Source organism: Herpailurus yagouaroundi, unplaced genomic scaffold (genome assembly GCF_014898765.1).
Source record: "Herpailurus yagouaroundi ecotype Mexico unplaced genomic scaffold, PumYag 67690, whole genome shotgun sequence".
Taxonomy (NCBI): Eukaryota; Metazoa; Chordata; class Mammalia; order Carnivora; family Felidae; genus Herpailurus; species Herpailurus yagouaroundi.
This window is the reverse complement of record NW_024420490.1, coordinates 2,686,377-2,700,714: the sequence shown is the minus strand read 5'-3', so window position 1 is coordinate 2,700,714 and position 14,338 is coordinate 2,686,377. Positions and strand designations below refer to the sequence as shown.

At 42.8% G+C, this 14,338-nt stretch overlaps 1 protein-coding gene across 1 annotated transcript in view; it reads left to right on the top strand.

Moving 5' to 3' along the window:
• The window catches only part of CTPS2 (CTP synthase 2), a 75,785-nt gene that overhangs the window by 7,588 nt on the left and 53,859 nt on the right, over positions 1 to 14,338 (top strand). The window contains exons 5-9 of the mRNA XM_040468302.1: positions 1,020 to 1,152; positions 2,760 to 2,848; positions 3,954 to 4,048; positions 5,633 to 5,695; positions 6,027 to 6,070. Coding sequence (XP_040324236.1) covers positions 1,020 to 1,152; positions 2,760 to 2,848; positions 3,954 to 4,048; positions 5,633 to 5,695; positions 6,027 to 6,070 — 424 coding nt within the window. The remainder of the gene's footprint in view (positions 1 to 1,019; positions 1,153 to 2,759; positions 2,849 to 3,953; positions 4,049 to 5,632; positions 5,696 to 6,026; positions 6,071 to 14,338) is intronic.

Sequence of the window (14,338 nt, the reverse complement as noted above, 5' to 3'; positions counted from 1 at the left end):
TTTGTCACCTGTGTCCTTTCTGCAGCGATGGGGTGAAGCCTGGGCAGCCACTCAATCTCCAGAGCGATGTAAAATTCAGGAGCGAGCTAAAGATTTAGTAGGCTTTTCCCAGGTGCTTTAGTCACCTTCCCAGAAAGCCACCTTTACTGTCAGTTTTGACTCCTTAGCTTCTTAGGCATTTTTCTCCTCCTCACCTGCCTGCGATCACATTTCTCTGGCACACTTAGCAGATGTTGGTAGGAAAGAGGACTACTCCCGCTCATGGCAACCTTTCTCTTCTAAGGTGTTTGGGGATCACCCTAATCATCTTCAGCCCCTAGATGACATTTCTATGTACGTAGTACCAGACCAAACAATTTTCAGGTTCATTGAACAGATTTGGTAACAAAAGCAACAGTAAACGTCGTGTCTTTAACAGTAAAATGTGATTAAGCATCTTATGTAGAATGGCATTTTCTCATAAAACTGATCTAAATGGCTTGTAATAGTTTAAAGAGTTCTCTTAGTGCCATTCTTCAGGCATGCCACGAATAACCTGGCTTTTGTGGGCCAGCTGGGACTGTAACCATTTTTAACATTAGACAGTTTGAACGCATTTTCTTATATAATGTCACCTTACAAAGTTAATATTGAAATGTTTCCTGTTGACATTCACAACGCATTTTCTTATACAGTGTCACCTTATAAACGAATTTAAGGACAGCTCATGTTTATGAGATGGGGAGAGCTTTTTTATTTTTAATGCTTTTAGCTTTTTCTCTGATACTGTTTCCTTGGATTTATATCTGTGCCGGCTTATATAGGCCAATATTGGGGTTTCTTATGATTTTGCAATCTGTTGGCACACAGGTTTTCATTCATTGGGGGTGGGGTGGGGATTTGAGTCAAGTACATCCAGTTCGAGGCTCATCTGCCCTTAAGGTTTTTAAAAAGTGCCTTGGGAAAAGAACAGTGGCTGTCATTGTGTTTGTGATGTTATATTACATGCATATAACCTTTAAACTTGTCTTTCATCTCAGGTATGAACGATTGCAGAAAACGTGCTCCATAGCCCTGGTTGGCAAATACACCAAGCTCAGGGACTGCTACGCCTCTGTGTTCAAAGCCCTAGAACATTCTGCGTTGGCCATCAACCACAAGTTGAATCTGATGGTGAGCCCCAGCTGTTCTTCCATATATTTCAGTCATTCGCTGTGACATCTCGTGTTTCAGGGGCAGGTTGTGTCGAAGGATCCCCAAGACAGCCTCCAGGATTGATGTCACCAGGAGGACTCACACTACTCAGCACATAGCTGGACTTGTGGCTAAGATTTAATAACTGAAAGGAGAGAGAGCAAAGTCAGCAAAGGGAAAAGATGTATGGGAGGTCTGGGGGAATTCATATTTGCAGCTTGAGTATATTCTTTGTCTTTGTTAGATATGGAAGTTGTACATGCCTAGTGTAGGAAATTTAAATAAAGCGTCGTATGAAAGGCAGAAAGTAGAAGGTCCTTCCTTCCTGAAATCCTACTTCTCTCTTGTACCTGTCATTACCAGTTTAATGCATATCTTTCTAGACAAATACACACATATGTGTATATTTTTCTAGATAAATACACACATACATATATATGCATATATATGTATGTATGTGTATATATCTATCTATCTATATATATGTTATACTTAATGATATTCTATACAGTTATACTGTGGTTTAAACAAGCCTTATTATCTTGATTTAAATGGTGAACCTTTATATAATGACCAAAAAGATACATGTATACATCTGAGAAATTTCATAACTTCCAACTAAGGACCTATGTGACTTTTCTCTCACCTGTCTAGCCCCTTCCTTTCATGATCACTTTTGATTTGTGGTTTTCCAAGGAATACTTACTTCTCTTCTTGCTCTTCCTGCTCATCCAAGTCCCCCACCCCCTCGTAGAAAAAAGAAAACAGCAAGAGAAAAATTGTTAGACCGCAAACTTTATAAAGCCTTTATTTTTTTTTATTTTTTATTTTTTTTTTATATAAAGCCTTTAAAATTTTGTATGTTAAGATATATTCAGATAGTAATTTTTACAGAATAAATACTAGAATAGTATAGGTCTCTAGGGACTGTTATGTACCTAGGAGTAGTTTGTATGTGATTTCTCGGTTGACAGAATTTGTTGACATTCGCTTCTGCGAAGTACTGTTTGAATCATGGTCTTGTCGTATTCTTTTCAGACCACTTTGCTTCTGTGTTTACCTCGCCTGGCTTCCCGACGGGTTTGCCGTTTTCCCTCCATTTTCCACATTGTAGCACAGTGATCCTTCTAAAATCCCTCTCTGTTCTCTGTGTTCCTTAAGACCTTCCAATGGCTTCAAGTGTCAACTTCTCCTCTCCCTCAGTGGAGTGTCTTTTGAGGGCCCCAGAGTGACCACCCCTTTCTGTCTTTACTCTGAGGTTTCATACAAGCTGTTCCACCCCCACCCCACCTCCCCGTGTCTCCCACACACCTTCCTGATGGCCTCCCAACTTGTCTGCGCATGCTCATCCTCCAGGGCTGAGCTTCTTGGACATCAGCCCCCTAGAGACTTTCCCGATGGTGCTCCTTCCCATCTTTTCTGCAGTGTCTGGGTCTAGATTAAGTGCGGCTTCCAGTTATTTCCACAGCATTCTCTTTTGCATAATAAGTAGTTATTGAATAATTGGGTCACAATGTTAGATGCCTCTAGTATTTTTGAGTATCACTTTTCTTAAATGTTCTTTTAATCTGTTGGATGTTTTTTAGTACATAGACTCCTTTGATCTGGAGCAGACCACCGAAACCGAGGACCCGGTGAAATTCCATGAAGCTTGGCAGAAGCTATGCAAAGCTGAGTGAGTGCTGAGGACTGTCCAGGACCAGTTAGCAGAATGCCATTGTGCTTTTTCCATAATGATTGGATTTACCTCAATTCCTAATTTTGGTGCAGTTTTTAAATTAAAAAAAAATTTGTTAATGTTTATTTTTGAGAGAGAGAGAGAGAGAGAGGCAGAGTAAGCAGGGGAGGGGCAGAGAGAGAGGGAGACACAGAATCTGAAGCAGGCTCCAGACTCCGAGCTGTCAGCACAAAGCCCAATGTGGGGCTCGAACTCACGAACCCTGAGATCATGACCTGAGCCGAAGTCAGATGCTTAACCAGCTGAGCCACCCAGACGCCCCTAGATTTTATTTTATAAGTAATCAACAGAACTTTGGGGGGCAGCACTGTATTGTGAGGGTAGCATGACCGTCCCAACTATCTCTTGAATTCTTGTCTCCTCAAATGAGTGTTTGCCTAGAAGGTTTCTAAAGTATCTCCTGGCCAGGAAATTTTCATGTGCCACTATTTATTTATTTATTTATTTATTTATTTATTTATTATTATTTTTTTTAATGTTTATTTATTTTTGAGACAGAGAGAGACAGAGCATGAATGGGGGAGGGTCAGAGAGAGGGAGACACAGAATCTGAAACAGGCTCCAGGCTCTGAGCTGTCAGCACAGAGCCCGACGCGGGGCTCGAACTCACGGACCGCGAGATCATGACCTGAGCCGAAGTTGGCCGCTTAACCGACTGAGCCACCCAGGTGCCCCTATAATAGTACTTTTAAAAGAACCTTAACCTATTTTTATTCAGACAATTCTCTCAGTGGCATTTTAAAGCAAATTGAGTTTTCTCAGTCACTATGTATGCTCACAGACCACCAAGACCTATTAGAAAATATAGATTGAAGTCAGTTGTGAAGTTATTCCATCTTCTTCATAACATTGGGAGGATTTCAAGAAGAAAGTTCAGGACATGATGAAATCATGTCATCAATTCTGAAAATAGACCTCAAGCATATTCTCTAGCAACCATGGCAAGTGTTGGACTTGGGATCAGTAAACACGAGCGGCTGAGAATAAGAGTTTTAAAAATAAAGACAACGTCAAATTCACCCTCGTCTTGTATCGATTGCAGTGGCGTTCTTGTGCCAGGAGGCTTCGGAATCCGAGGAACGTTGGGAAAACTCCAGGCAATCTCTTGGGCACGGACAAAGAAGATCCCTTTCCTGGGTAAAACTCATGTTTATGGATCCTAACTACGGGTTTATTAGATTGTTGATATCTAGTAGGGCTAACATTTCATAGGGTTTGTTCACGTGAAGGGTGTGAACTCGGATTTGAACATTCAAGTAGCAAATAGTCGGCCACAGCGCCCAAATCCGTGTTTTCACTGCTTGAAACTAGAAAAGATAATACAGTCAGACCATCCAACGTCACAGGAAGAGCTCTGCTAAAATTTGGTAGAGCGAGCGAGGTCTTTTTAATGCCTTTGCTCAAATTGCAAAACGTGGCTTCTGGACTGGTGAACCCAGATGAATTGGCCCCTCGATGGGGTAATGGCAGCCGTGCAGCTGGGAAATCAAATCGGGCAGGGGCTGGGGGGTGTGGGAAGGAAGGTGGGGACAGGCTGTGTTTCACCCCGTGTTTGGCTGTACTGGTGGGTTTGTGACCGTGTGGACTGGCTTCGGTGCCTTTTATATCAGCACCTTGTTCATTTTCCCCACTGCCTCCTGTCCTTTGAGTGGCTTCCTAGATGCTCTCCACTTGCAATCCGTTTTCAAAAGAGAAGCCAGGAGTAGTCAGATACCCTGATACCTTGCTCTGTTGGCCCAGTCTGAGCTCATGTGGGCCACTGTTTTCTTCCGAAGTCATCTTGTTCAGTTTTTGTCCAAACGTGTTTAGTGTTATTCAGATTTCACTGCATAGAATAGTTTGCAACTCTTTAGCTTTCTCTTTACCACAGTGTCTCTTTATGTCTTAGCCATATGGAACTTTCTGAAGTCCCCCCCCCCCCAATGCACCCAGCTGTTTCATGCCCACCAACTTCCGTTCTGGTGTGCCAAGTATGTGGATTGCTCTTCTCTGATGAGTCCCTTGTATACCTTAGATGTGTCTATAATGACATCTGGAGTGTTCCTTGGCATTCGTTTAGCGGACAGAATTGGTAGATGCGGAGACAGGTGAAGGGCCCATCCGTGTGACAGCTTGGAGCTACACAGGTGTCTGTTTTTCTCCTCATCGAGCTCTCTTGGCTTCCATTGTGGATCTCCCTTCCCTGCTCTCCACCATGTTCCAGCCCGCCTGGAGATGCCGGTGTTCGGCGGGGAGGTTATAGGGCTGTTCTGGGCCCAGCAGCCTGACACAGGCTTCCCACTCCTCAGATCCCTGCCCGCTGGCCAGCCTGAGGCTGCCCTCCAAGAAGAGGGAGTGTGAAGTCTCCCTCTTGAGTCGGGGTGTTGTCAGATATTCTCGGAAGGAATCAGGTGCTCTGGCACAGCTGTGCAGCCCACACCTATGCCTCTATTTAGAGGCCTCTGGAAGGAGGCAGATTTGCCTTTGGACCTTGCCCTGTCTTCCCTTGCCCTTTTCTGACCTTGAATTCCTTCTTCCTCAAGTCCAAGTCGTCTAATCCCCCTTCCTGCCTCTGCCACAGTTGTTCTGAGTGCAGAGGGTACAGTAGTGAACCCGGCAGGCAGTCTTGCTCTCTCGACCCTGCATTCTAGATGGAGGAGACTGACAGTAAGCAAATGAATGGGAAATATGAAGCAATACAAAATATGTTCATCCATTTTCTATATATGCTTTTTCAAATAGGGATTTGCCTCGGGATGCAACTAGCAGTGATAGAGTTTGCAAGAAACTGCCTTAACTTGAAAGGTAAGCCTGCTGTTTGCTAATAACCGTAAAAATTTTTTTTAGTGTTTATTCATTTTTGACAGAGAGACAGAGCGTGAGTGGGGGAGGGGCAGAGAGAGATAGAGACACAGAATCTGAAGCAGGCTGCAGGCTCTGAGCTGTCAGCACCGAGCCGGACTTGGGGCTTGAACCCACGGATTGCAAGATCATGACCTCAGCAGAAGTCGGACACTTAACCGACTGAGCTACCCAAGTGCCCTGCTAATAACTTTTATTAAAAAAAAATTTCTTATTACTTAAACTGTTTTTCAGCAATATTAGTGAATTATTGAACTCATTTCTTAATCTTCAGATGCTGAGTCCACAGAATTTGAGCCAAATGCCCGTGTTCCTGTGGTAAGTGCCTTGTTTATCTTTCTGGGTGGGGTCACTGTCATTTTGTTTCCAGCTCTGACCTAAATTCACAAGGGCCTATTATTATTATTTCTTCCTTACAACATCAGGACATTTTAAGTTAGATATGATTTTATTATTATTATTACTACTGCTACTATTATTTTTGTATCAACCTGCTTTGTTCTCAATAGTCCCTCTTGTCAGCTGTGCCTTGAAGAAAGACACAGTCCTGGACTGATCTCTCTTTGCGTCTGTTTTCAAGCTTAATGTTTAGGAAACAATGAAATCGACTGTGACAACAATTTATAACAGCTAATATAAATAAATGGGCTGTCCTGTCTCTGGACTCCTCACCCGTCTGTCTAGTCTCCACATTGGCAGTCATCGGTCTTTCTGAGAAAAACGTGACAATGTTTTTGCGCTGCTCCTCATCTTCCACGGATTCCTTTTCCTAGGAAATATTCAGTCCAAGGTTCTTGGCTGGGACTGAAGGCCACTGCGCTGTGTCTCCTGCGGCTTTGCTATAGCAGTCCCCCCTTATCTATGGGGGACACGTGCCATGGCCGCCAGGGGCTGCCTGAAACTGCGGACAGTCCCAGCCCTGTATATGCTTTATGTTTTCCTATCCATCCATACCTGTGATAGTTTATAAATTGGGCGCAATAAGAGATGAACAACAACAATAATAAAATGGAACGATGATAACAAGGTACCGTAATGAAAGTTACGCAAATGTGGTTTCTTTGGCTCTCAAAATGTCTTACTGGGCCGTACTCACCCTCCTTCCTGTGAGGATGTGAGCTGCTAAAATGTGTATGTGAGGCGATGAGGTTAGGTGACTGACGCAGGTGCTGTGATGTAGCTATACTGACCCCTGACAATACGAAACCATGGATAAGGAGGTGCTGTAATTCACGTCTGGTGTCCCCATCCCTTCTGCACTTGGGGGTTTATGTTTGGACAATCTAAACGATTTTTTTAGATGTATTCCCTATACCTGAGATGTCCCCCTTCCTGCAACCTCCCTTCCCATGGGATCTCACTAAAACCAATGAAAAATTTAATTAGAAAAGTAAACTAAACCTGATGACTGACAACTTCCTATTCATCCTGGGAAGTGTATCCTGACCTCCTTTCTTTTCTTGCCTCTGCCTTCTGTGCCTCGTACCCACCTCTGTGAGAGTGCATACCTGACCATTGTGATCGCTTTTTTTTTTTAGTTTATTTATTATTTATTTTTAGTAATCTCTACCTCCAACGTGGGGCTTGAACTCATGACCCTGAGATCAAGAGTTGCATACTCTTCCTACCGAGCCAGCCAGGTGCCCATGATTGCTGTTTTCAACAGTGTTGCTGAGATACAGTTTACATACCGTAAAATTTACCCGTTTGAAGTGTATGACTCAGTGGCTTTTATCATATGCACAGATCTGTGCAACCATCACCACAGTCAATTTTGGACCATTCTCATTACCTCACAAGAAACCTCATACCACTTAGCTGACACCCCCAGGCTACTATCACCCCTAGCCCTGGGCAGCCATTAATCTCTTTTCTGTCTCTATGGATTTGCCTCTTCTGGATACTTCATGTGAATGGAATCATACAATATGTGGCGTTTTGTGACTGGCTTCTTCCACTTAGTATAATGTTGTCAAGGTCTGTCTGTGTTATAGCATCTATCAGTACTTTGTTTCTTTTTAATGCAGAATAATATTGCATTATATGGACATAACACATTTTATTAATCCATTCATTCATTGATGGCCATTTGGGTTGTTTCTACTTTTTGACTATTGTGAGTAATGTTGCTATGACCATTGGTGTACAAGTTATTGTGTGGACGCATGTTTTCATTTCACTTGGGTATATACACGTAGGAGTGGAATTGTAGGTCATACGGTGACTATATGTTGAAGCTTTTTTTTTTTAATGTTTATTTATTTTTGAGAGAGACAGAGACAGAATGAGAGTGGGTTAGGCAGAGAGAGAGGGAGACACAGACTGAAGCAGGCTCCAGGCTCTGAGCTGTCAGCACAGAGCCCGACGTGGGGCTCGAACTCCTGAACCATGAGATCATGACCTGAGCCAAAGTCAGACGCTCAACTGACTGAGCCACCCAGGCGCTCCAATATATGTTGAAGCTTTTGAGGAACTGTCCCACTGTTTTCTAAAGTGGCTGCAACAATTTACATTCCCACCAGCAGTGTCTAAGGGTTCCAATTTCTTCACAGCCTCAACACTTGTTATTGTCTGTCTTTTTTTAAAAAAAGATTTTATTTTTAATTTCTACACCTCACATGGGGCTTGAACTTACAACCCAAGATAAAGAGTTGCATGCTACCAATTGAGCCAGCCAGGCACCCCATTACTATCTGTCTTTTTGATTATAACCATCCTGTGAGTGTAAAAGTTGTATCTTGTGGCTTTGATTTGCATTTCCCTGATGGCTAAGGATATTGAGCATCTTTTCAGGTGCTTATTGGCCACTTGTATATCATCTTTGGAGAAACATGTATTGAAGTCCTTTGCTTGTTTTCAAGTTGGGTTATTTGTCTTTGTATTATTATTATTAAAAAATTTTTTTTAATGTTTATTCATTTCTGAGAGAGAGACAGACAGACTGTGAGCTAGGGAGGGGCAGAGAGAGAGGGAGACACAGAATCCAAAGCAGGCTCCAGGCTCTGAGCTGTCAGCACAAAGCCTGACGCAGGGTTTGAACTCACAAACCGTGAGATCATGACCTGAGCCCAAGTCAGACGCTTAACTGACTGAGCCACCCAGGCACCCCTTGTCTTTGTATTATTAAGTTGTGAGAGTTCTTTATGTATTCTAAATACAAGTTCCTTATTAGATATATAATTTGCACTATTGACATTTTGGGCTGGGTTATGCTTTGTTGTGGTGACGGGGGGTGGGGGGGCGCTGTCCTGTGCACTGTAGGATGTTCAGGAGCATTCAGGGCCTGTACCCACTAGATGTCAGTACTACACTCCTCCCAACCCCCAACTGAGACACTAAAAATTCCTCCAGACCTTGCCAAACATCTCCTGGGGACACAGGCAAAATAGCCCCCATTGAGAACCACTGATTTTGAGAAATCCACTTCTGTTCCTCTCTCCTCCATCCCATTCCTTCCCTTCCTTTATGGTAGTCATTAATTTTTTTTAAACATGTTTTCTTTCCATTTACAAAATACAAGCAAACCTATATGTCTACTTGTAACCCCCTCTCCTTCTTGGATCAATGATAGCATACTCTGCCCAATTTTTTGTATCTTGCGTTTTTCACTTAACGCTATATGCCAGAGATCACTCCACGGAAGGATATAGAGATATTCTTCACTCCTTTTTATAGCTTGCAATTCAGACCATAATGAACCATAACTTCCCAGCCAGATGGTACTTTTAAGTCTTATGCTCAGAAGACCTAATACTAGCGAAGAGTTCCTTATGAAGCTTTATTACAAACATATTTCCTGACTAATGGCTGAAATGGCTGTGCAGGCAAATCATGGGTTTTCTTTCCTAAGGTAATACTTTGGGACAGGAAGTGATCTTACCAGTAGGTGCCACTATTACATAGCTTTGGCAAGGTTAAGTCTTTGTCGACTATTCTTTGCACCGCGCGCGCGTGCGTGTGTGTGTGTGTGTGTGTGTGTGTGTGAGCGCATATCCCCATATACCCACACACGTATACGGTTATGTGCTTCTTTTTCAACAAATCCATTGGCTAGCATGCTTGAGCCACTGTTCCCCCTTGCTTTTTGTACTGATCACTCCACATCAGTGCACAGGGAACTTCCACATGCTTGCCCTGCTATATGCGTCTTTTATTTAACCAGCCTCATATTGATGAATATTTAGGTTGTGTCCATTATTTTGCTACCCTAAATCATATTGCAAATTAGGATCCATGTACATACGTCCTTGCACCACACATGCACACTTCTATGGGATGAGTTCCTAGAAGGAGAATTACTAAGTCTGACGATCTGTGCATTTTGCATTTTGATAGCTTCTATACTCATAAGTGAGATGGGAACAATAAAACCTAATTGCTACTGAACATCTTTATGGCCAGCAATCAGTTTGTTGGAGAAAAATAGCCTTAAGAGCCAGCATTTGTGATGATGGTGAGAATTCCTATTAAAGAAAAAGGCTAGGGTAATAGAATCACCAGGTGGCAGACACCAGGAAGCCTGGGGAAATCACTTAAACTTGAGCAAATAACAATGACTTACAGTGGGTAATGGTCATTCTGGCCCTTCTGGCTGAAAAAGTAAATAATTTGGAAGCCAGGAGCCTCCTCTGGGGTGTATTTGCTGCTAAAATCTGTTTCATAGGTGTGGAGGAGGAAAAATAACTTTTACTCCTCCCTTCTAGGTTCTTGGCTGAGGCCTCCCTGTAACAAAAGATTAACAGGACAAAAGCAAAGAAAGCTTCAGAACATGTATGCTTCCTGTATACATGGGAGAGACCCAGGAAAACTGAGTAACTCCCCCAAATGGCCCAAGCCATCATATTAAATAACTTCTCCAGCTAAAGACAGATGTTGGGAGTGGGAAGCCGGTAATGGGGGGGTTACCCAGAAAAACACAGTAAACAAGAGCATGATTGTTATGCAGATTTAAATCCATGCTTTCTCCATTCATATGAGTTTCTGGAGATTTAGTCGTCCTCTTCCTGGTGTGGAGTGGAAGACACCCTTACAGATGGAGATTTCCCTTATGCATGTAAATGTCTCTTACCTAGTAGAGACACTGGCACCCAGGAGAGATATTTAAGAGGAGGTATCTGTTACACACATAAAAGGAGAAGTAGATTTTTCTCTAAGAACAAAGGTAGACTCTGAGAGTACCAGGAGAGAGCGGATAAAATTTATTTTATTGTGTCATCTCTCTGCTTAATCCACAAGGTAAGCCCGAAGGCTATGTGAATTTGCAGAATATTTAGGATTCTATAGCAAGTCTGATTTTTGGCTGCTTGCTGACACCCTTGACCTTGAATTTGGCTTCGGATCTCTCCAGTTCACGGCATTGTGTACTTTTTATATTTAGAATATTTTTGGTTTTTGAGACATATATGGGAAGAAGGATCTCATTCCAATATTTAGGTATGTGGATATGCTTACGTTTTAGCATTTCTTTTCTGTTTATTGAAAATAGTAACTGAAACAAACCTGAATTTACAGAAGATGTAACATTCTGAAAACAAATCCATGTTCCACCTTCTAATGTATCAGTGAACACATGTACACCTGGACAATGGTATTGGTAAGGGAAAGGGAGAAATTTGAAGCATTTGAAGCAGATGCAAATGGACATTTGCGACTGTGGTGTCTGATATATTTCAATTTTAGTTATCATGTATAGGACCTATTTTACCCTTGTTTGATCCAAGGATTTTCAAAGTCGAAATGAATTTCACATCTGACACAGTGGGTCTGTGGAATAGTTACACATAATTAAAAGTTGATTCAGGTGAAGGGTCGTTTGTGTTGTACATTAAGCATAATTAATGCATAACATTTTCCTACCTCTAGATGAAGCCCTGTTCGAGATATTTTTTTTTCTTCCATGTTATTTTTCAACAACTTTACATGGAAAGCAAATTAAGAAACATTAAAAAAAAAAATCCAGCCAGCCACCGAGAGAAACCTTTCAGGCCACTTTTTATTACTTCGAAGACTGCTTGGCATTTAGAACACTGAGTGAGTGTCTCCCAGCTAACAAAATTGCCTTACAGAAGTCATTTGGAGCTTAGTTTGGGCTAACGAACTTTTCTTGCCATCAAAGCAGCTGTCAAGAAGGCAGCTATACTGTGGGTAAAATAGCCCTTTATGGACCAGTCTGATAGCCTAATAGTCATTTAATCCTGTCTCTGTGGGGGCAGTAGGTTCAGAGTTGATATTAGGCTGTTAGCCATAGAAACTGCTTTCTATTGGGAAAGAAAAATTCTTCTAGGCATGATGGCTGCTGTCCAATGAATGGCAAGGGCATCTTCTTCACCCGACCCTCCCCCATACTCGGGCCTATTTCCTGAAAGGAGACAGTGTGGGTGCTTGGAATGAGCCCCCATTTGTGAATCACCAGGTTAGTCTATAATTTTAACAATAAATGGCTAAATGAGTACTTCAAAGCTAATGTGTTTGAGAGCTTTTGTACGTTGAGCTCAATGGGAAATGCTTTAGGAATAAGTATTTCAACCACTTAAAAGATTTTTCTGCAGTAGAAATAACTGGATGCTAGTGGAAAGAGATTATTAAAAAGAAAAAAAGTCATTGTGCATTTGGAGCTTGTCCACTGAAGTGCAGTCCCAAATATAGTGTATTGCAAGCTTAGCTGGGGCTTCAAGACATAGACTGGCAAAACAGATAACCAAACATACGGGCAGTGTGTGTGTTGATGCTAGCAAATGCTGTCGACTAGAACTTTCTGCCATGGTAGGATGCTCTGGGTTTGTGCCATCCAATATGATAGATGGCCACTAGCCACGTGGGGCTATGGAGCACTTGAAATGTTGCTAGTGTGGCCCAGGAACTGAACTTTAAACTTCATTGAATTTTAATTGATTTAAATGCCCATGGCCATGTGATCTAATTGTTACAGTATTGCACAGCACAGGTAGACCTTAGATACTTAAGTATTCAGAGTCAGGGGAAAAATACTGTGGGTTATAGTAAGAAGAGATGGTTGTCAAAGGCTTGGAGACTTTAGAGAGAGGAGGGGAAGGTTAGGCTAGGCCGGAATGTCCAAGATTTGCCTATAAAATACCGAGTGGGTTGGCTGAAGCATATGGCTCCCATAGGGAAGTGGTGGGAAATAGGGGAGATTGGTGCATATTTGTGGGGGTCCTTGAGTATCAGTGTCAAAATTAATCCTGAAGGCAATAGGGAACCAGTAAGATAATACCTGTCAACTTTGACATAGTATGCAAATACCGTACTCGTAGCTGAAGGCTTTTCAATAGAACGAGTGCTTGAGAAAGATTCAACTGTTGAGAGAGAGAGAGAGAGACAGACAGACAGACAGAGATATGAGAGGGGAGAGAAGACTCCAGACACAGTACCTGGTTGAATGTTAAGGCAGCCTCAGTCTGCGATCCAAGGAGCTGGGTTGGAGCAGGAGTTAGAGTAGAAAGGTCTGGCTGGCAGAGCAGCTTTATGGAATGAATCAATGAGATTTAGTGACTGGATACTCAGGAATCATTCATTCAACAAATAGCTATTGAACCTGTCCCACATGCCAGGCTCTGAGCTAGACTTGGGGATACCTCAGTGAAAGAACAGATAAAAATCCTTGCCCTGGTGGAGCCTACAGTCTAGTGAGGATTGATGTTTTGTGGTTGACAAGCTTGTACTGTTGATTCAAGAGGAAATTCAGGGACACCTGGGTGGCTCAATTGGTTAGGCGTCTGACTTTGGCCCAGGTTATCATCCCGTGCTTCATGGGTTCAAGCCCCGCATAGGGCTCTGTGCTGACAGCTCAGGGCCTGGAGCCTGCTTCCGATTCTGTGTCTCCCTCTCTCTCTGCCCCTCCCCTGCTTGCACTTTGTCTCTCTGTCTCCCCAAAATAAATAAATATTTAAAAAAAAAAAAAAAGAGGAAATTCAGGTGAATCCTGTTGGATGTGGGAGATGAGCTCATTGTTGGAAACCGGGCCAAGGAAGCCAATGAAATAGACATGTACACCCATGCTACATACAACCCTTCATGCTTTTTCACCCTTCTTGAAGACTGTCAGACGATAATTTGTCCAAGTCAGTAAATCTTAGCCAGATAGAGAAGGTATCTCTACCTTGCGTTTCCTGTGCATTGCCACCGGGAGGCCTTCCCAGCTTGCCCCATCTGCCCTGGAGGCCTCCTGCCCAGCCCCAGCTTCCACCCTGCTGACAACCCCCCACCCCTTGCAACCTCTTTGTTGCTGCCACCTCATCTTCCTAAAGCACATTCACATCACTTTATGCTTCCTACACCCTTCCTCTCCCTTTCTTCTGACCTTGGTTTATCATGGCAACCAAGGACTCTCATGATCTAAAGCCCTCGTGCCCTCTACTTCCTCGTAGCTGGCTTTGCACCAAAATGTAGTATGTGTGTTTCTGGAACTGCCTTGAACTTGCACATGATGTGTTTACTTGGGGTGTTTTCTCTCTTTTTGAAGCCCAGTGCTGCCCCTTCCCTGCAGCTTCCCCTCAAGGCTCTTCCTGCAAATTCCAGCTGGAAATACTACTTTCTCGAATCAGCCTTTCCTTGACCTGATCCCAGACT